The sequence below is a fragment of the Nerophis ophidion genome, linkage group LG18, assembly GCF_033978795.1.
Source record: "Nerophis ophidion isolate RoL-2023_Sa linkage group LG18, RoL_Noph_v1.0, whole genome shotgun sequence".
Taxonomy (NCBI): domain Eukaryota; kingdom Metazoa; phylum Chordata; class Actinopteri; order Syngnathiformes; family Syngnathidae; genus Nerophis; species Nerophis ophidion.
Window position 1 is genome coordinate 24,688,031 of NC_084628.1, and position 23,400 is coordinate 24,711,430.

At 41.9% G+C, this 23,400-nt stretch overlaps 1 protein-coding gene and 1 pseudogene across 3 annotated transcripts in view; one reads left to right on the top strand and one right to left on the bottom strand.

The window, feature by feature from the left end:
* The first annotated feature begins 237 nt into the window (after positions 1 to 237).
* On the top strand, positions 238 to 4,926 carry LOC133537008 (protein FAM222B-like; annotated as a pseudogene).
* A 14,333-nt stretch (positions 4,927 to 19,259) lies between these two features.
* The window catches only part of col4a4 (collagen, type IV, alpha 4), a 54,779-nt gene continuing 50,638 nt past the window's right edge, over positions 19,260 to 23,400 (bottom strand). For all 3 annotated transcript variants that reach the window (XM_061877813.1, XM_061877814.1, XM_061877815.1), the window contains 14 exons: positions 23,079 to 23,257; positions 22,909 to 22,972; positions 22,760 to 22,834; positions 22,562 to 22,669; positions 22,385 to 22,492; positions 22,174 to 22,245; positions 21,982 to 22,110; positions 21,692 to 21,799; positions 21,472 to 21,627; positions 21,090 to 21,338; positions 20,907 to 21,023; positions 20,590 to 20,778; positions 19,972 to 20,255; positions 19,260 to 19,893 (listed from right to left, as the gene is read on the bottom strand). In XM_061877813.1, the coding sequence (XP_061733797.1) occupies positions 19,621 to 19,893; positions 19,972 to 20,255; positions 20,590 to 20,778; positions 20,907 to 21,023; positions 21,090 to 21,338; positions 21,472 to 21,627; positions 21,692 to 21,799; positions 21,982 to 22,110; positions 22,174 to 22,245; positions 22,385 to 22,492; positions 22,562 to 22,669; positions 22,760 to 22,834; positions 22,909 to 22,972; positions 23,079 to 23,257 (2,111 nt within the window). In that variant the 3' untranslated portion in view covers positions 19,260 to 19,620. The remainder of the gene's footprint in view (positions 19,894 to 19,971; positions 20,256 to 20,589; positions 20,779 to 20,906; positions 21,024 to 21,089; positions 21,339 to 21,471; positions 21,628 to 21,691; positions 21,800 to 21,981; positions 22,111 to 22,173; positions 22,246 to 22,384; positions 22,493 to 22,561; positions 22,670 to 22,759; positions 22,835 to 22,908; positions 22,973 to 23,078; positions 23,258 to 23,400) is intronic.

Below are 23,400 nucleotides of genomic sequence, written 5' to 3' on the forward strand. Positions count from 1 at the left end.
TTGTTCCTTATTATTTTCCAAAAGGTGAGCATGTTCAACTCTTGACCGCGGATAAAGTATCTTGTCAGTCGGAGTAGCAACCCATTAGTCTGCTTTGCAACGTCACCTCCTCACCTGTGAGCTCAGGCAGAGCAGAAGCAGCCCAGCACTACCTCCATAGAGGTTGTTGACATAGCGCCTGTTGTTTTTGGCTTCAGGTGCGGAGACGACGGCCGATGCTTCGTCAGTGACGGTGGTATGCTGGCCTGCTTGCCGCCATCACGTGATCCAGCCCTCCAGTTTCTCCCCCCATACGCAGATGAACGCTGGGTTTCAGAAATGTAAGCGACCGGTCCGTCACCAACCTGTTGCTCTACTCGCTCGGGTCCAACCGCCTGTTTTCTTCCCCGTGTTGCAGGGGGAAACACACACTTGAGCAGATCCGCCAGCTGTCCGACACCCGCAGAGTTGGACGCCTTTGCTAAAAAAGTGGCCAACTGTCCTCTGACGATCCAGATCTTTCCCAACAGCGTCAAAGTCCCGCAGAGGAAGCACATCCGCCGCACCGTCAACGGGCTCGATACGTCCTGGTCCCACCAGCGCCGGTCTCCCCATCCGCCCCTTGTCCGAGCGCGCGGGGGCCTGCTGACCGTCTTTCTCCCGCCCGCTAAGCGCAACCTCCGCGGTGCTGCCATGAATCCTCACGGCGGCCCGTACGCGTCTCAAAGCACTTTGAACATTCCTCAACCTGCCGTGCACCTGCAGGCTCCGCCGCAGCCTTGCCCCGCCCTCAAGGAGGCTGCTTTTCGCTCTCAGGCGCCGCACGGCATGGCTCTCCCTGTCACCTTGCAGCAGCGTGACGTGGTCCCGGTGCACGCGTTGCCGCTTCACAAGAGGCCCGTTCCCAACGTGCTTCAGCAGCACCAAGGCTCATGCGCAGCCCCGGCTGGGATTCCTCCTCGTCTCTCCCACGTGCAGACGCCACAGCATCAGACGCTGCACATGTCTCACGCGTTACCCCCCACCGCGCCCCCAGACCTTTGCCTCATGTCCGACTCAGGTCCACTGTCTGGCGTGCAGCACGCCCAGAGACTTACTGGCCAGCAGTCCCTCCCTCAGACCTCGGGGCCTGTGCCCGGCAGCCTCCAACAGCCTCCGCCGGGCGCTTATGGGCCCCGCAAGCTCCCGGACTCGGATGCCCCTCCAAATGTGACCGTGTCTACCTCAACCATCCCTCTCTCGATGGCCGCCAGCCTGCAGCATAACCGAGCTGGCGACCTGAGCAGCATCGTGCACCAGATCAACCAACTGTGTCAGGCGCGGGCCGGTGCCGGCGCCACATCCGTCTGTGAGGGTCAGATAGCCAACCCCAGCCCCATCAGTCGAAATCTGCTCATCAACGCCAGCTCCAGGGTGTCCGCTCCCCACGTGGGTCTGGTCTCCGGGTCCAGTTGCCTCATGGCAGGACCCCCCGACATTGGCACAGCTCTGCCGCCCAGCGCTCCTATCCAATCACAGCTAAGCCACGCCGCCGCCAACAACGTCCTCGCGTTTCCCACGGACCACCAGCAGCCAGCCTGGAACCAACATCACATGCAGCTGCCTCCCGAGGGAGTCCACCCCTGCAAGAACCCCCGCATTGAGCCCCCAACAGAGAGCGCCTTCCCCACCCGGAACTTCAGTTATCCCTGTAAGTTGGCCCGAGCGGACAGACCCAGACCGCCGTCCCCTGTCACCTGTCCTGGCGCGCCTTACGCCAACAGCCACTATGAGCTGATGTCATGGGGGGGAGCCCCGGGGGCCGCCGACAACAACGGCTGCGGGCCGCGTGATGTCCCGACGGGCTTTCAGGCGGGCCGCGTCCTGGGGGCCAAGTACCGTTTGGGCAAAGAAAGTCTTCCCGGACAGTCCAAGTTGCTGTCCAATGTGGACTTTTTGGGTGGAGGAGACTTTGTGACGGGCAGGTATCAGGAGCCCAACATGGAAATGATTGACAGGTCAGCTGTGCGCCAGCCTCAGGACGCCAGACACGGCGGCGGCCACAGTCTTCATCCCACCTACCGCTAAAGTCTGACCGCCTGTAGGGCGGCCATTTTCTCAGGTCTGTGTGTGTGTGAAAGTTTTAATTTGTAGTGATGATGAACTCTTCCCCGCCACACTGCACGTGTGTCACGGTCAAATGACAAGCAGCAAAGTCACGAGCGCCTTCCTATGTGTGACAAACTTCACATGATCGACTAGCGATGTCTTGTTTCTTTACAGACCGCCCGCGTCCTAACCACAAACCTTGTGCGTGCGAGTTGGCCTTTTGCTTCCTTTTCTTGTGCGGTCCACAACAGACAAAGACCGGCCGAGGCATCATCACCAAAGGTTTTCCCAAAATACTTGAAGGGCGTCAGCCATCGTGGTCCTGCCCCCGGTACACTGCCGCCATCTTGGTAGCGACAACGTGAGGATTGACGGCGTTGGAGGCCCACTCTCACACTGACGGGACAGGAAATGGTTTACTGCTCCGTTTTGGGTTGACACGTGTGCACTAGAGATCGACAGATTTATTTGGCATCTTGACGTATGTTGCTATCGGCCTCCTTTTATCGGTATTGGTCTTTTTTTGTACAACTAAACTATTACATCAGCAGATACAATATAAACACATATGATACCAGTATTTAGTATCCTAAACTATACATAATAAGTCAAGTAAATAGTTGTAATCACTGAGAGTTGCCTTTTTTGCGGGAGAAAAACTGGACAAAAATCCAGTTTTTGTCCTTCTGTTCCGAATTGTTTCACTACTGCAACCATCAAGCCTCCGTCAGAGCGCTTGCAGCATGGGCTCAAAAGGGAGTGTCGCAAGTTTCATGTCTGTGATTCAGTCTCGTAACGTGAAAGAGGTGGATGGACACTAAGATGACAGAAAATATTTACTTTGTGTAAATATCGTGACAAATAGGAGATTTTTAAATGAGTAAAGAAGAGCAGGCAGCCACTCACACATTCTCATACTTCCTGTAACATCCAGGATGAAATGTCAGCCGACTATAAGCTACGTGAAGGAGCCCAGAATTGTTTTTATTTAAATGTTGGCCGTATTTTTGAGTTACTCACGAGGAAACCTTACAATGTGTTAAAGGCCTACTGAAACCCACTACTACCCAGCACGCAGTCTGATAGTTTATATATCAATGATGAAATATTAACATTGCAACACATGCCAATACGGCCTTTTTAGTTTACTAAATTACAATTTTAAATTTCCCGGGACTTTTTCCTTGAAAATGTCGCGTAATGATGACGTATACGCGTGACGTCACGGGCTGTTATGAATATGAGCGCTGCGTACACAGCTAAAAGTCGTCTGCTTTAACGGCATAATTACACAGTATTTTGGAGATCTGTGTTGCTGAATCTTTTGCAATTTGTTCAATTAATATTGGAGAAGTCAAAGTAGAAAGACGGAGTTTGGAAGCTTTAGCCTTTAGCCACACAAACACACGGTGATTCCTTGTTTAAAATTCACGGACGTGAAACTTTACTATGGATCACAGCGGACATGGATCCCGACCGAATGTCAACCAGCAGGTTTCGGTGAGAAAATTGTGATTAAAAAGTCGCCTTTTACCGGATATCAACTGAGCTTGTGCCTCCCGTACAGCTGCCGTCGACTTCCCCGAGACACTGCGCGTCAACACCCGGCCGTGGACGTACACTTCCGACTATCAGGTACTGTTAAACTCACTAAAACACTAGCAACACAATAGAAAGATAAGGGATTTCCCAGAATTATCCTAGTAAATGTCTCTAAAAACCTATGAATCCGTCTGAATGCAACGTGATTGCAATCGCATTTTTTTTTTTTTTAGTCCGTCGCTATCAATATCCTCAAACACGAATCTTTCATCCTCGCTCAAATTGATAGGGAGATTGTCGTTTTCTCGGTCTGAATAGCTATTTTTGTTGGAGGCTCCCATTAAAATCAATGTGAATATGTGAGGAGCCATCAACATGTGACGTCATCGTCTGCGACTTCCGGTAGAGGCAGGGCTTTTCTCCAATTGCGAACTTAATCGTGGATGTTCTCTACTAAATCCTTTCAGCAAAAATATGGCAATATCACCAAATGATCAAGTATGACACACAGAATGGACCTGCTATCCCCCTTTAAATAAGAACATCGAATTTCAGTAGGCCTTTAAGTCCATAAACTGTTATAAAATTGAGTAAATGGCGAGGTGTTGTGATGTAGAGAAATGCCATATTTTTACCAATTTTCAGGAGATTTCCCTTATTTTGAAGTGCAAATGTCGATGCTCCTCTTAGACACCCGTAATAAAGGTGTTTGTGGAATCCCCTGATGTTTCTGCTGCTAAATTAATCACATTAGCGCCGCCCAAAACATGTCGCAGCTGGTCCCACGTTTACTAAACAATTGTGTTAACAAAAATAATTTAAAGCCTCGTCTAGCTGTTTACTAATGTATGCTAGTCATGTTTAAATAAATTTATATCAGCTTGCTTGACTACTAATAATTGCTGTCGTCCCTGAAAAAAACAATCAATCAATGTTTATTTATATAGCCCTAAATCACAAGTGTCTCAAAGGGCTGCACGAGCCACAACGACATCCTTGGTTCAGATTCCACAGAAGGGCAAGGAAAAACTCACACCCCAGTGGGATGTCAAACCTTGGAGAGGACCGCAGATGTGGGTGACCCCCACAAGGGGAGACCGGATGAAAACAAAAACATAACGGTCAATCTCCAGTGCGCAAGCTGCTTACCTGACTACTGTTTTTGTGTGTGTGCGATGCAATTGATTTTGTTTTTGTTTTTAAGAATGAGTCCAAAGCTAATCAGAGTGAGACTTTGTGGAAATGTGGGATTCCAGATGAGGGACCTTAAGGAATAAAAGGCTTTGCCCACAAAAATAAACTTTTGCTAACACCACAGTTAAGCGTTTTTAATGTTGCAAAATGTAAAAAAAAAAACAATTGTTGCAAAAGTACATTTTAGTGGTAGTCAACAACACGCCCAGAGATGTATACCATGTATTCCTGGTATTCCATGTATTCCATCCATCCATTTTCTACCGCTTATTGCCTTTTGGGGTCGCGGGGGTCGCTGGTGCCTATCTCATATAAATATGTATATATATGTATATATACATGTATGTATATGTGTATATATATGTATGTATATATATGTATATGTGTATGTATATATATGTTTGTATATGTATATATATGTATGTATATGTATGTATGTATGTATACGTATGTATATACGTATATGTATGTATGTATATATGTATGTATACGTATGTATATATGTATGTATACGTATGTATATATGTATGTATACGTATGTATATATGTATGTATATATATGTATATATTTATGTATATGTATATATATATGTATATGTATATATATATATGTATATATATATATTTATGTATATGTATATATATATGTATATATATATATTTATGTATATGTATATATATATATATATATGTATATATATATATTTATGTATATGTATATATATATATATATATATATTTATGTATATGTATATATATATATATATGTATATATATATATATATATATATATATATACATATAAGGGGTGTGGGAAAAAATCGATTCGAATATGTTGTGCGATTCAGAATCGATTCTCATTTTTTTTTAATTGATTTTTTATTTTTTATATTTATTTTTTTAATTTTTTTAATCAATCCAACAAACCACTACACAGCAATACAATTCCAAAACCAAACCTGACCCGGCAACACTCAGAACTGCAATAAACAGAGCAGTTGAAAGGAGACACAAACACGACACAGAACAAATCAAAAGTAGGGAAACAAAAATGAATTTTATCAACAACAGTATCAATATTAGTTATAATTTTAGCATAGCAGTGATTAAAAATCCCTCATTTACATTATCATTAGACATTTATTTAAAAAAATATATATATAGTGTCACAGTGGCTTACACTTGCATCGCATCTTATAAGCTTGACAACACACTGTCCAATGTTTTCACAAAGATAAAATAAGTCATATTTTTGTTTCGTTTAATAGTTAAAACAGATTTACATTATTGCAATCAGTTGATAAAACATTGTCCTTTATAATTATAAAAGCTTTTTAAAAAAAATCTACTATTCTGCCAGCATGTCAGCAGACTTCTGTAGATCCTGCTGAAATCCTATGTATTGAATGAATACAGAATCGTTTTGAATCGGAAAAATATCGTTGTCGAATCGAAAAAATGGATATATTATCGAATCGCGACCCCAAGAATCGATATTGAATCGAATCGTGGAACGCCCAAAGATTAGCAGTCCTAATGTATTTTTATATATATATATATATATATATATCTTTGTATATGTGTGTGTGTGTATGTATGTATATATATATAAATTTATGTGTGAGTATGTATATGCGTATATATATATATATATATATGTATATACATTATGTGTATATTTATATATACACACGTGTGTAAATATATATACACGTCTGTATGTATATATATATATATATATACATACTTGTGTGTGTGTGTATGTATATATATATATATATACATATATATACAAACCCCGTTTCCATATGAGTTGGGAGTTTGTGTGTGTATGTATATTCACTGCTCCAAAAAATTAAAGGAACAGTTTTTTTTATCAGGGTATGGCATGAATTCAATTGCACTTTTCTGATAAGCTATTCGTCAGGTACCTACAGAGGGGGTTGTTAATCAGTTTCAGCTGCATTGGTGTTGATAGAATCAACAACAGGTGCACTAGAGGGGCAAAATTAAGTTCCTCCATCTTGATCCTTTTTAAATGTTTTTCCACAAGTGTTGGCTTTAGCTTGAGTCAGTATCACGACTGGGAGCATGAGGCGATTTCTTAACCCTCCTGAAGTTGCGCAGATTGTCCAACCCTACCAGGATGGCACATCCATGCGTGCTGTTGCAAGAAGATTTGATGTTTCTCCCAGTACAATCTCCAGAGCATGGAAGAGATTCCAGGAGACAGGCAGTTACTCTAGGAGAGCTGGACAGGTCCGTAGACGGTCTTCATCCCATCAGCAGGACCGATATCTGCTGCTTTGTGCAAGGAGGAACAGGTTGAGTACAGAATGACCTCCAGCAGGCTACTGGTGTGAATGTCTCTGCCCAAACATGACTCAGGAAACATCATGCCTTGGGGCTGTTTTTCTGCTAAGGGGACAGGACGATTTAACCGTGTTAAAGAAAGAATGAATGGGGCCATGTATCGTGAGATTTTGAGCCAAAACTTCCTTCCATCAGTGAGAGCTTTGAATGGTTGACCAAATACTTATTTTTCCACCATAATTTACAAATAAATTCTTTAAAATTCCTACAATGTGAATTCCTGGATTTTTTTTCACATTCTGTCTCTCACAGTTGAAGTGTACCTATGATGAAAATTACAGACCTCTGTCATCATTTTAAGTGGGAGAACTTACACAATGGGTGGCTGACTACTTTTTTGCCCCACTGTATATATGCGTGTATATATATATATGTGTGTGTGTGTGTGTGTGTGTGTATATACACACACACACATATATATATATATATATATATATATATATATATATATATATATATGTTTGTCTATGTATACAAAAGTATATATGTATAGATATATATGTGTATATATGTATGTATTTATATATTTATATAGATAATATATTTATAATGTATTTATTTTGCTGTTTTTGTTCACATGTTAAAGGTGTACAAAATACAAGCATGTTTAACATATAGATTCCCTTCATAAACACAAGACTATAAGTTGGTGTATAACCTACATCTGATGACTTGCATTAATTGGAATCAGACAAGATTCATAGTAGTGCTTACAACTTCCACATTTTCGCATTTACAATGTGGAGGGGGAAAAAAAAATCCTCCTTTCTGTCCAATACCACATTGAAGTGGTTGGTTTTGGCATCTTATATGTCCAGCTTCCACACTCGTTTTTACACACTTTACAAGAAATACATTGACGGTAAACTCCGTGGCTTGCTGGCTTGTTTGCGTTAGCTTTCGTAGACTCTTATTTTGTTAGGGTAGGCAGGATGGAACCACACTTTTGTTGTGAAGACAGGAACTCTCCGGTCAGTCTTTATGCTTCAGGACACCAAGCTCACAGCAGCCAGCATCATTTCACAAGATCCTCGGGAGCCTTGAATGGCAATCAAGTGACGTCATAGTGAATATTTATCATCATGTCCTATTAACCTACAGATAACTGCTGTTAACTAGATGGAGTGCCAAAGATTGTACCAGAAAACTAGCGAGCGGAAGTGACCTGCACGTCCCCCCTCCAAGCCATTTTATCAATGAGGAAAATAAGATGATAAAAAACATGAATGAAGTGGTGAATGGATTCCATTCTTTTTTGGTCAACGTTGGACCCAAATTGGCAAAGAGTATTGAAGAACATAAAGATATCCAGAGGTGATGGAGAGGGGGAAGAAAAGTGCTACAGTCCATGCTTCTCGAACAGTGTTTCTCAACCTTTGTTCAGTGATGTACCCCTGGTGAACTTTTTTTTATTTCAAGTACCCCCTAATCAGAGCAAAGCATTTTTGGTTGGAAAAAGAGATGAAGTAAAAATACAGCACTATGTCATCAGTTCCTGATTTATCAAATTGTATAACAGTGCAAAATATTGCTCATTTGTAGTGGTCTTTCTTGAACTATTTGGGAAAAAATGATATAAAAATAACTAAAAACTTTTTGAAAAATAAACAAGTGATTCAATTATAAATAAAGATTTCTACAGATAGAAGTAATCATCAACTTAAAGGGACCTCTTTGGGGATTGTAATAGAGATCCATCTGGATTCATCAACTTAATTCTAAACATTTCTTCACAAAAAAATAAATCTTTAACATCAATATTTATGGAACATGTCCACAAAAAATCTAGCTGTCAACACTGAATATTGCATTGTTGCATTTCTCTTCACAGTTTATGAACTTACATTCATATTTTGTTGAAGTATTATTCAATAAATATATTTATAAAGGATTTTTGAATTGCTGCTATTTTTTAGAATATTTAAAAAAAAATCTCACGTACCCTTTGGCTTACCTTCAAGTATCCCCTGGGGTAAGCGTACCCCCATTTGAGAACCACTGTTCTAGGAGATGTGAGTGTAAATGAAATTGTATCGATGGTAACAAAACTGAAGAATAAGACCTCAACAGACAGTGATGGTATAGACCGGGGGTCGGCAACCCGTGGCTCTTGAGCCGCATGTGGCTCTTCAGCGCCGCCCTAGTGGCTTTCTGGAGCTCTTTCAAAAATCTATGAAAAATGTAAATAAATGAGGGGAAAAAATATTTTTTTTGTTTTAATATGGTTTCTGCAAGAGGACAAACATGACACAAACATACCTAATTGTTATAAAGCACGCTGTTTCTATTAAAGATACCTCACTGATTTGAGTATTTGGCAAGCGCCGTTTTGTCCTACTAATTTTGGCGGTCCTTGAAGTCACTATAGTCTGTTTACATGTACAACTTTCTCCGACATTCAAGGACGTGTTTTATGCCACTTCTTTTTCTGTCTCATTTTGTCCACCAAACTTTTAACGTTGTGCGTGAATGCACAAAGGTGAGTTTTGTTAATGGGTTTGACTTGTGTGGAGTGCTAGTCAGACATATTTGGTTCCTGCATGACTGGAAGCTAATCGATGCTAACATGCTATTTAGGCTAGCTATATGTACATATTGCATCATTATGACTAATTTTTAGCTATATTTGAGGTCATTTAGTTTCCTTTAAGTCCTCTTAATTCAATTTATATCTTATGACACACTATCCGAATGTAATATGTCTTTTAATTTTTTACGGCTCCAGACAGATTTGTTTTTGTATTTTTGGTCCAATATGGCTCTTTCAACATTTTGGGTTGCTGACCCCTGGTATAGACATACTTCCTTACTTAGGCCTTTGTATTCCTTGAGGAACACAGGCCGTCTATGAAAGCCTTCCATCCCTTCTGGTCTTGTGCCCTTTTGTCGAGTTGTTGCCATGCTAGCCCCTCAGCCTTCATCTCCTGTTCCATGCTTCTACAGGTTGTTCTTGGGCAATGCAAATTAAACAATAATTTAAAAAAAAAATAACAGTTTGAATTGGTCCAGGTTATCGGGGACAGGTGTCGCGGTCTGACTGCAGCTAGGCACGTAAGAGAACAATCGTCTCCATGGCAACGTTTCTGTCGCTTTCACTCATTTGCCGCTTTTCCACTAATGCAGGGGTAGGCAACCCAGAGTGTTGGAAAAGCCATTTTGCACCCAAATAACACAACGCTGTCAAGAGCCATTCATATAAAACTTGCAGGCCGCACTAACATTAAACTTTTATCATCAAGCTTAGTGATGTATAAATAGAATAATAAAATAGAAAGTACTCTATTGATCCCTGGGGGAAATTCAACAAATATCAGATTTTAGGTGGGTTTATTTTGTACACTTCGCGTTCATATTTCACTGTTTGTTGCATTTTTGTTACGTTTCACTTGATTGTAAAATATGTCGATCGAGAGAGGGTGAGACGTTCATATATTGTCAGTTTTCAGTGTTTTATCGTTCGTAGAAAAATGTAAAATTCCATTAAGTTTTTAAAGGCGATCTGTCAAAATTTTTTTAGCATTCAATCCGACATTATTGTGGGGTTTTGTATTAGTGTTCCTAAAAATAGATATACTGGCTACCAGACACATTTTCTTCTCTAAATTTAGCCCCTGAGTCAAAATAATTGCCCAGGCCTGATATATACAATATATTTTTCAAATAATGTTTATACTGTAAACCTTGAGTTGTTAAAGTCTAACTGCAACTCTCTCCTCAAGCGTGCATGTGACTGTAGATGAGTGGATTTGTGCATGTATGAAGAGTCTGCAGGGCTTCACGGTGGCAGAGGGGTTAGTGCGTCTGCCTCACAATACAAAGGTCCTACAGTCCTGGGTTCAAATCCAGGCTCGGGATCTTTCTGTGTGGAGTTTGCATGTCCTCCCCGTGAATGCGTGGGTTCCCTCCGGGTACTCCGGCTTCCTCCCACTTCCAAAGACATGCACCTGGGGATAGGTTGATTGGCAACACTAAATTGGCCCTAGTGTGTGAATGTGAGTGTGAGTGTTGTCTGTCTATCTGTGTTGGCCCTGCGATGAGGTAGCGACTTGTCCAGGGTGTACCCCGCCTTCTGCCCGATTGTAGCTGAGATAGGCGCCAGCGCCCCCCGCGACCCCAAAATGGGAATAAGCGGTAGAAAATGGATGGGATGAAGAGTCTGCATGAGCATGTGATTTTAACTGTAAAATTCAATAAAATATATTTGCTCCGAAACCTTTGCGCAGAGCCAGGATGACCTGAGCTCATTTCTGGCTGCTCTCGCTGATTTGTCATACAGTGCCCCACTTTTCCCCAATCAGTCGCTGAGGGGAAATGCATGGCTGTCTTGTTCGTTATGACACCTGCTGACTGAAGGAAGCAGCCTTTAGGTAAAAAAAAAAAAAAAAGATGACATCCTTGCACTCGCCAGCCGTCATCGTGCCAAATGTACACACTGCCAGCAGCCAGGAAGCAGGAACATCCACTTTTAGGGATAAGTTGGGCTTGTTTTCAATTATATAAATACTGGCTAATACAATTAAATTGTGATTGCCAACTGCATGCTCTAGTCCAGTATTTTTCAACCTTTTTTGAGCCAAGGCACATTATTTGCGTTGAAAAAATCTGGAGGCACACCACCAGCTGAAATAATTAAAAAACGAAACTCAGTAAAAAGTCGTTGTTGGATATGACTTTAAACCACCAAGCTTGCTTCAATATAGCTCTTGTCTTAAAATAGGTGTACTGTCACCACCGGTCACATCACGCTCTGACTTATTTGGAGTTTTTTTGCTGTTTTCCTGTGCGTAATGTTTCAGTTCTTGTCTTGCGCTCCTATTTTGGTGCCTTTTGGCTGTTTTGTTGGTATTTTCCTGGAGCAGTTTAATGTCTTCATTTGAGCGCTATTTCCCGCATCTACTTTGTTTTAGCAATGAGAATATTCCAGTTGTGTTTATCCTTCTTTGTGTGGACATTGTTGTTTGTCATGTCATGTACGGACGTACATTGTGGACGCCGTCTTTGCTCCACAGTAAGTCTTTGCTGTCATCCAGCATTCTGTTTTTGTTTACTTTGTAACCAGTTCAGTTTTAGTTTTGTTCTGCATAGCCTTCCCTAAGCCTCAATGCCTTTTCTTAGGGGCACTTACGTTTTGTTTATTTTTGGTTTCAACATTAGACACCTTTTTACCTGCACGCTGCCTCGTGCTGTTTCCGAGATCTACAAAGCAATTAGCCACCGGCTGCCGCCTACTGATATGGAAGAGTATTACACGGTTACTCTGCAGAGCTTTAGTCAGCACCGACACTCAACAACAACACATTATTTGTGGATTATACTTACTGGTTTGCAAAAAATATTTTTAAGCCAAATAGGGGAAATTAGATAATCTCCCATAGCAAACCAGACTGTTTCTCATGGCACACTATTGTGCCGCGGCACAGTGGTTGAAAACCACTGCTCTAATCTAATAGTAGTAGTTAGTAATTAGTAGACTATGTAGCCCAGGGGTGTCGAACTCCTGTTTCGCAGATTTGATAAAATCCCCTGAAACAGGCTTGTAAGGATGATATAGCCTCTTGTGTTTTTTCCTGACCTAACATATATTCTGCTCTACCCCGGTACGGAGCACTGTATAACGGATAAACCACAGAAACCTGTACTATATATACATTTTAATATATATATATATATATATATATATATATATATATATATATATATATATATATATATATACAAACCCCGTTTCCATGAGTTGGGAAATTGTGTTAGATGTAAATATAAACAGAATACAATGATTTGCAAATCCTTTTCAACCCATATTCAATTGAATGCACTACAAAGACAAGATATTTGATGTTCAAACACATAAACTTTTTTTTTTTTTTGCAATTAATAATTAACTTAGAATTTCAAGGCTGCAACACGTGCCAAAGTAGTTGGGAACGAGCATGTTCACCACTGTGTTACATCACCTTTTCTTTTAACAATCCTCAATAAACGTTTGGGAACTGAGGAAACTAATTGTTGAAGCTTTGAAAGTGGAATTCTTTCCCATTCTTGTTTTATGTAGAGCTTCAGTCGTTCAACAGTCCGGGGTCTCCGCTGTCGTATTTTACGCTTCATAATGCGCCACACATTTTTGATGGGAGACAGGTCTGGACTGCAGGCGAGCCAGGAAAGTACCCGCACTGTTTTTTTACGAGGCCATGCGGTTGTAATACGTGCTAAATGTGGCTTGGCATTGTCTTGCTGAAATAAGCAGGGGCGTCCATGAAAAAGACAATGGCAGCATATGACAATGGCAGCATATGTTCCAAAACCTGTATGTACCTTTCAGCTTTAATGGTGCCTTCACAGATGTGTAAGTTACCCATGCCTTGGGCACTAATGCACCCTCATTCCATCACAGATGCTGGCTTTTGAACTTTGCGTCGATAACAGTCTGGATAGTTCGCTTCCCCTTTGGTCCGGATGACGCGATGTCGAATATTTTCAAAAACAATTTGAAATGTGGACTCGTCAGACCACAGAACACTTTTCCACTGTGCAGCAGTCCATCTTGGATGATCACGGGCCCAGAGAAGCCGGCGGCGTTTCTGGATGTTGTTGATAATGGCTTTCGCTTTGCATAGTAGAGCTTTAACTTGCACTTACAGATTTAGCAATGAACTGTATTTAGTGACAGTGGTTTTCTGAAGTGTTCCTGAGCCCATGTGGTGATATCCTTTAGAGATAGATGTCGGTTTTTGATACAGTGCCGTCTGAGGGATCGAAAGTCATGGTCATTCAATGTTGGTTTCCGGCCATGCCGCTTACGTGAAGTGATTTCTCCAGATTCTCTGAACCTTTTGATGATATTATGGACCATAGATGTTGAAATCCTTAAATGTCTTGCAATTGCACTTTGAGAAACGTTGTTCTTAAACTGTTTGACTATTTGCTCACGCAGTTGAGGACAAAGGGGTGTACCTCGCCCCATCCTTTCTTGTGAAAGACTGAGCATTTTTTGGGAAGCTGTTTTTATACCCAATCATGGCACCCACCTGTTCCCAATTAGCCTGCACACCTGTGGAATGTTCCAAATAAGTGTTTGATGAGCTTTCCTCAACTTTATCAGTATTTATTGCCACCTTCCCCAACTTCTTTGTCACGTGTTGCTGGTATCAAATTCTAAAGTTAATGATTATTTGCAAAAAAAAAAAAATGTTTATCAGTTTGAACATTAAATATGTTGTTTTTTTAGCATATTTAACTGAATATGGGTTGAAAAGGATTTGTAAATCATTGTACTATATTTACATCTAACACAATTTCCCAACTCATATGGAAACGAGGTTTGTACATGCTAGTGTTGTCCGGTACCAAAATGTATTTCAATACTTTTCGGTACTTTTCTTAATAAAGGGGACCACAAGAAATTGCATTATTGGCGTTATTTTAACAAAACAAAGGGTACATTAAAAATATGTTTCTTATTGCCAGTTTGTCCTTAAATGAAATAGTGAACCTACAAGACAAATTGTCCTTTATTAGTAAGTAAGCAAACAAAGACTCCTAATTTAGCACCTGACATATGCAGTAACATATTGTGTAATTTATCATTTTATTATTTTGTCAAAATTATGAAGGACAATTGGGAGGAAACGGATTATTAATCTACTTGTTCATTTACTGTTAATATCTACTTACTTTCTGTTTCTGTCAGAGTTTGTTGGTGTTGAACCCCAAGATGCAGAGACGAAGGCAGGCATGGTATATGAAAACCTGATTTAATTAAAACTACACAAGAACAAACAAAAAGCACGCACGTGGGCGGAATAACAAACTAAGAGAGCTAGCACTGGGAGCTAGAAAAACAAAAAGGAACTTTAGCATGGAAGCTAGAGGATAACAAATAGAAAAACTGGAAATAGCTAATGGTTAACAAAAACAGCTTACCGCTACGACGACCAGGACAAGATGTAGCACGACAGGTAATAGCTGAAATTATGCCAGACAAGACAGGTAGCAAAGACACAAGAGCAGGGTTAGGGAACCAATGGCTCTAGAGCCAGATATGGCTCTTTTGATGACTGCATCTGGCTCTCAGATAAACCTTAGCTGACATTGCTTAACACGATAAGTAATGAATAATTCTGCTGGTAATCACAGTGTCAAAAATAACGTCCAAATTATAAAACATTCTCATGCATCAATCCATTCATTTTCTATCGCACCTGTTCAAGAAGTTGCATTAATGGTAAGAAGTATTATATTTATTATTGGTTAGCTTTAGAATAACAATGTTATTAAAAAGAATAAGAAGTGAAGTGAATTATATAGCAATTTTTCTTTAGTGACTCAAAGTGCTTTACATAGTGAAACCCAATATCTATTTTTTAAATTTAAACCAGTGTGAGTGGCACTGGGAGCAAGTGGGTTGAGTGTCTTGCCCATGGACACAACAGCAGTGACTAGGATGGCGGAAGCGGGGATTGAACCTACAACCATCAAGTTACTGGCACGGCCGTTCTACCAACCGAGCTATACCGCCCCAACTTATTATACTCTAAAAATGTTGGTCTTATGTAAAAATGCACACATTTAGTTGTATTCAGTGTTAAAAAATATTATATGGCTTTCACGGAAATACATTTTGAAATATTTGGCTTTCATGGCTCTCTCAGCCAAAAAGGTTCCCGACCCCTGCACAAGAGTGACATGAGGCAACGACAATACAATACAATACAATGATCCAGCAACTGACACAAGACAAAGGAGGTACAAATAGGAGCCGGCTGATTGGCAAGAGGTGTGGCCAGATGCCAATCAGCCGCATCTGAAGGGGAACACAGCACTCAGGGAACAAGACAGGAAGCTGACAAAATAAGAGCACTAGACAGGAACTAAGGACAGGAAATACTAAACACACTGAGGAGGAACACAGCACTCAGGGAACAAGACAGGAAGCTGACAAATTAAGAGCACTTGACAGGAACTAAAAGACAGGAAATACTAAACACAGGAAACAGACAAATGCAGAGGAAAAAACTAAAACATAGACAAACTGTCAGGGGCAAGCCTGACAGTTTCAACAAGTTGTATGTACATTTCTGTTAAAATTAAATAATCACTTATATCTCTGTGAGAAAAACTACAGATTTTGGCCATTTTGCAAGTTTTTGCAAGCTATGCACGTAATCTATTAATAAAAGTGGAGTCGTGTTACCTTCAACTACCGAAAGTAGCGCACTCAACGCACAAGCGAGAGACTTAGCAGCGACTAATCAAATGAGCTCTGGGGAGCGCGGGGCGTGGTCATCCCTGCTCTGCGCTAAGGTATTTTAACTCGCGTCTCAGCCGGTGAAAAGGTTTGTCCGCCACTTCCAATTGAATCAACCAACTGTGCATAGTACCTCTCTCTGGCTGACAGCTTCTGATTGGTGCTGCAAATTGTGAGTTCAAATATTTTATCTGTACACTTTTAATGATTTTACAATTATTTTAAATTTGACAATACTATGTAGAGATATGTTTTAATTGCTGATGCAGGTTTATAGATTTTTAAATGTGCCAACAAATACCTTGTTTTGTGCACTATTGAGATGGTTCAATGCATAGTAGTGCGCAAGTGTAATCATATAGTGTGTGTGTGCCTATATATAAATGTACAGTATGTATGTATGTATGTGTATATATATATATATATATATATATATATATATATATATATATATATATATGTATTTCTCTCTGGCACTCACCGAGGGTGGACGCTCCCCTTATCTCTCCTGCTTGCTTCTTTGTCTTGTCTTAACTTTCTTGTTGCCTCTTTTTGCACTGCTCTCCAAATCTAAACATTGGAACTATTTAACTTGCCTCAACAAAATTGACAAGATTTTGGGTTTGGGGGAACCTGCTGTCTTGACGAAGCAGTTGTTGCTGGACACACGACGGACTCTTGGGAGAAGGAGTGCCGCGTGCATGGCGACCCTTTTCTGTCGATGACGTGAAGATATCCACCTATTCGGAATTATGACAACAGGACATCTGCTGATTGGAGTAAGCGTTGCTCTGGTTTGTCGACAAATTGGAAGTTGCTGGCAGTCTTCAAAGTACCCCAAAGCTACCACAAATGATTGGAGGATGCGGGAAGAACTGTGGATTACATTGGACTGTCTACCCCGCAGTTTTTGAGGACCAGTCATAGACCATTTTAGAGTGAAAAGCAAATTTTATTTTCACTCGCATACAAATAATTTTAACTTTGATTTTTTTCCCTGGCTTCGAGACTCTCCCGAAGATCACTGCAGGAAGACACAACAAACTCCCTTCTTGTCTCTCATGGACACACACCTGTTGTTGTGGACTTTGGACTAGCGACGGCAAATATATCAAGACCGCGGAACAGAGACACACTATGGGTTTATATACACACACACACACACACACACACACACACACATCCACAAAAAAAATATACGCCACACATACACTCTCCTGTCCCCCAATCCGACGCCCTCGACGCTAATCCCGTAGGGGTGATGAATGGATGGTCAGCGCCTGAGAACTGCGGCCTACCACCATGACCTTGAACTACCTTCCCTCTGTTGCTAGATATCTCGAGATGTATGTTGTAATATGTATATGTGCTTTGCTATGGAGTTTTTTTTTCACTCCGAACTGGGCCCCCTTAGTCTGTACACTGTTTGTTTGTCTAATCTTGAACAGGTTTGTGCTGAAAATAAAGTTTCGTTGTACTTGTTGCAATGACAATAAAGACCTACCTACTATATATGTGTATATTTGTGTATGTATATACATATATGTGTATATACTGTATATATATGTGTGTATGGATGTATACAGTATGTGTGTATGTATATGTGTATATATGTATGTATATGTATATATGTATGTATAATATATATATGAATCTGTATGTATATATATGTATATGTATGTGTATATATATATATGTATATACATATATATACATATAAAATGTGTGTGTGTGTGTTTGTATGTTTTTATGTGTTTGTATGTGTGTATGTGTATATAAATACACATATATGCGGCTTATGTACTTTTTTAGCTCTCTGCCTCAGAGTAATATAACTTTGTTCTTGACGCATTCTGTGAGCATGCTAATGTTAGCATTTCTTTTCGGCTTATCAATACCAAGATCGCCCCCTTAACAAGCAACCATAACGCAAATAGTTAAAAAAACAACAACTAATTCACTGAAAAAGGTGTGTCAGTATTTGTACTATGGCAACATTTTTTGACAAGTTTGTTCACCGCAGGTGCGGCGGTGTCCTTCTATTTAGTGCTTTAAACTGGAAGTAGAAGTGCCATTCCGTCTTTTAGTCATCCATAGCGTTTCAGCTCATATGGATTCTTCAGTCATCGCTCACAGCAACGTTTTTAACTTTTACAATATAACTAAAACAGTTTGTACTAAAAAAACGTTCCATGTGTGATGTCTGTAGGAGTGTTTTCATGCATCAAGCAAGCATCGTTGGCATTAACTAATATGCTAACACGTTTAAAAGTGTCTGTGTTCGTAGTATTAACTTACAATGGCATTCTTTTTGTAATGTTTCAGCTTCCCAAATTTTTCAGTAAATTCACCAAAACATCACCATTGAGTTCTTGAGTCAGTTTAGCTGATTGGAGAGCTGGCTTCCGCAGCTAGTGGGTCCCTAACGATGGCTTCTGTTTTGTTTGATCAGCCGTGTTACAGGCACTTAAGGTATGTAAATAAACATAAAATATTTCCATGTAAATAACTCATTTTGCAACGTATATATCTGAATCTTATAGTCCGGTGCGGTTAATATATGGGATAAAAAATTTCCCAAAATGTTGTGGGTGGCGTTTACATACCGTTGCGCTATACTGTCGTCCGAAAAATACAATACTTTTCATCTTTTTTAATTTTTACTTTTTTTTAAAAGAATGAGATGACTAATTCAGTGTTAATATTTGAGTGGGCTCCGGTTCCCTCTATAGTGGAAAAGTTGGGACCCGAGGCCGAACCCCTGTTTAAATGTACACCAACTTCTTTTAACGCTTGTATGACCGTTCAATAAAATGCACTGAGAGCAGGAAATCCAAAAGATAGTTGAATCTTAATTTATTATTGCTCATAATTATTGTATTTGAAAATTTCAATGATTGCGCGTGGGATTCTAAACAAAAGTGTTCTCCAGATAAGCTCCGAATTTCCATCGTCAGACATCGAAATATTCTGGAATGTCGGCACAGGAGCAATGAAAGAGTTCTCGCGTCAAGGTAAAACTTTTGACTGCTTGCTTGGTCGTGGAAAAAGTCTTTACACACACAGGTGTGCGTGTGCCGTGATCAAGTGGAGGGGGCGTGGTCAAGCTGCAATTCCCCCCCCAGCAGGTATGGACTGATATAGATCAGACTCACATGACGCCACAGAGGATGCGCTTTGTCCCTTTCCGGCTGGCGTCCTCATTTACTCTTTTTCATGCAGACGTTACATCGGCCGATGTTGTTCCTCTGTTGCCGAGCCTCCATCATCACCGTGCTCGACAACCAAGACGTGTCGGACGGTGGCTTAGAGGAGTCCATGGTGGTCAGCCAGAAGCTGTAGATGTTGGCAAAGTAGTGGCACGTTCCCCGGGGACCCTGGCACTCCACAAAAGGCTGCGCCCGGAAGTCCTCTAGGCAACTTCCTGATGATGTCAGAGACTGACCGCCGCCTTCATCGCCCGCACCCGTATGCTGCAATCAATCAATCAACTGTGACTCTAGTCCTTCAGAACATACAGGAACTGTTAACTTATCAGCATCCGCACCCACCATGAGGAAGGAGTATCCGGTCCACAGGCTCCTCCAGTTAGGAGGGCAGTCAGGCCGGGTGGTGGACTGGCTGTGTAGTGCAATGGGGGCAGAAGAGGCCTCACAAACCGCACAGCGACTGATGTGGTCTTTGATGAAGGCTCCGCCCACAGGCATGGTGGGAACGGCGGCTGTCGTCGACAGCCAGTAGGACTTGTCGTTGCGGCTGGCGTACGAGCAGGTTCCCATGTTGCAGGAAGCGAAAGGCATGGTGGAAAAGATTCGCATACATGAGCCCGCTTGACCTGAAAAGTAATTTTCAGTCAAATCATGGGACAACAACTGATTGTGTTGCAGAAACAGAAAGTTCTTCATTACTTGAGACCTAACATTTAAGTTGGGGCATGGAATTGAAGCCAATGTGACAGAAAAAAACTAAAAAATCCATTCAGTATTCATATTCAAGTTTGTCCCCGCGGATAACCAAACCAGTCGGCTCCACGTGGTCACAATGTAAGACATGACTCAAACGTGGTGCCAGAACATAGTTGGGGATGATTGACCACCGGCGATCTGACTCCAGAAAATAAGCAAGATGGAGTAAGACAAGAGGAAAGAAGGCGGAGGAGCTTCATGTACCCAGGTCTTGAGTGTGCGCCTTCTCCTGGCCTTCCAGGTATAGCAGACTGTATCCGACCCACAGAACCCTCATCTCCAGTGGACAGGAAGGAATTGTTTTGGACTGGCTGTGCATGACCATCAGGAAGCCTGCGTTTAGTGATCTGGATGGTCCAGGAGGTCCACGGTCACCAATAAAACCAGAATCACCTGACCAAAGGAAGTGCCATTAGCACAACAGTCAGAAGACTCTTCATCAGCCAAAGTCTGAATGACTCTCACGTTTACAAAGTGTCAAAATGAATCTGGATTGTGAGGATTTAAACTTTGTGTCTCACCCTTGGCTCCCACCAATCCGCTCTCCCCCTGTAGGCCTTGTAGACCTGGCTCTCCTTCAGGACCTGGTGGCCCTTCAGGCCCTTGTGGTCCCAGACACCCAATGTCCCCCTTTTTACCTGCAGAACATTAAACTAAACAGATGTCCTGAAATAAATGTCTTTGTTTAATCCTGGGTTTCGTACCTTTGAGTCCCTGAAGACCAACGTCTCCCTGCAAACCAGCACTTCCTGGTCGACCAGGTAGTCCTGGAGGTCCTGGAGGGCCCTCTGGGGGGGAAGGGTAATTGGGGCAAGGGAAAACTCTGCCCATTTCCCCTTTTGGGCCCATAGGCCCAGAACAGCCCATAGATCCAGGAGGTCCAGTGTGTCCTGGAGAACCCCCAGGGCCTCTGTTTCCAGGTAGCCCCATCAGACCCGGAGAACCTCGTACACCTAATCACATATATTTTAAAAATCAGAAAACTATCAGAAGTGCATTGTTGTCTCTGTAAAAAGCAATTTACACAAAAGGACTAAAGTTAACCTGAGCCAACAACTGTTGACAAATCGGGATTTGTTGACTCACCTTTGAGTCCTGCAATTCCACCTATTCCAGGTAATCCATTGGACCCTGGTAACCCTTTCACTCCCTTTGTGCCTAGGCATCCTGGGGTTCCATTGTCCCCATCATCCCCAGGTGTCGGAGGGTTAGGGCCTGACTCCCCTGTGTCACCAGGATAACCTGAAAGGCAGTCGAAGATACTTTAGGTCTAATTCACATTTTATTTTAATTCATTCTGGCTAACCTGGCACTCCATCTGGTCCAGGGTCACCAGGCTCTCCTGGGACTCCTGGGGGAGGACTTATACAGTCAGGTCCAAGTTCGCCTAAGAGGCCAACTGGTCCTTGTGGCCCTAGAGAAATAAAGAGACATGTAATTTTTTATGTAAATACAGTATGCTCCATTGATCTTGCTGCACCCTCCCTTGTGTGTTTTTTAAACCCGTTATCTCCATGAAGACAATATAATTATAGGGACATTCTTCCAGATGCGGTCACAGGTTTGTAGCCTTCAGGAAAAAAATAACAGACACACCTTTAGATCCTTCAGTGCCTTTGGGTCCTGGAGGCCCAGGTTGAGTTGAACCTTGTGGACCAGGAGGACCAGAAGGGCCTTTATCTCCTGGAAATCCTAGAGAACCAGGAGACCCTGGAACACTGAGACCTGAAGAGACAGGCACTTATAAGAGTTGACAAATAATGAAGAATGAAAAACCACTGGCCATACCTCTACTACCGATATCTCCTTTTACTCCCTTCAGTCCATCCAGCCCATGAAGTCCTAGTGGTCCAGGAGGGCCTGTTTTAACAATTAGTAATAATATGAACGAGTACTAACGTGTGCAATGTACAGATCAAGATCATGGCGAGTGTTATCATTCGCACCAGTAGCGCCACACAACCATCAAAAAAACTAAAACCACATTAGTGATTATGACCTTGGAGTCCTGAGAAGCCCTTGGGTCCCGGGGGGCCATCAGCACCTGCATTTCCAGGGAGACCCGGAACACCTGCGCGACCTCTTGGACCTGGCGGTCCAATCACACCTAATGGACACATACTTAGATGATCTCTAATTTCCGTTTGTCAGGACCATTACAGATAGGAGTCTGTACCTAGTGGTCCTTGCTCCCCAGGCTGTCCCGGATCTCCTTTGCAACCTCTCTGGCCTAAACTGCCAGGAAAACCCAATGCTCCAGGATCGCCTTGAAGTCCAAGCGCACCTATTGAAAGAAAATTTAAATATAGAGCTGATTTAGTGATTGTTCTATGATTCGATGTGTTCAATAGGATTCATAGAATCAAAATGTCACCTGGATGTCCATCATCTCCAGGAGCACCCTTGTCCCCAGGCAAACCATAACCACTAACAGACTCTCCTTGATCCCCTGATACACAAATGCAGAAAGCCAAAAAAGTCAGGGACAGCTCCATTTGCTGTCATGGCAGTGGACAGACAGACCTTTGGGTCCAGTACGTCCTTGACGACCAGCTTCACCAGACCTCCCAGGGGATCCTGGGTCACCCTGACAAGATCAATGTCAGTGTTGATAAACATTTATACCTAATAAACATTATTCGGACTGTGATATTTATAAAAATGGTCTTTCTAAACATCTTATCTCATCTTACTGGGTCTCCTGTTTCGCCAGGGAAGCCAACGAAGCCAGGAAGTCCAGGAGGCCCAGGAGCTCCAGAACGCCCTGGTTTGCCAAAACGTCCAGGAGGACCCGGGGGCCCGACGATGCCCGGGGGAATATCAATGCCTGGATACCCAGGCTTTCCAACAGGACCTTGTGCCCCCTTGTTTCCTGGTAAGCAAACAAATAATAGTCCAACAGAGAAACCTCACAAAACATCCATCTCAACCACTTACGTAGTTTGAATCGAGTTATCAGAAATATTTTCAACTACAACTGAATGATTTACTGTGGCTGAGGGACAGGACTTTGAT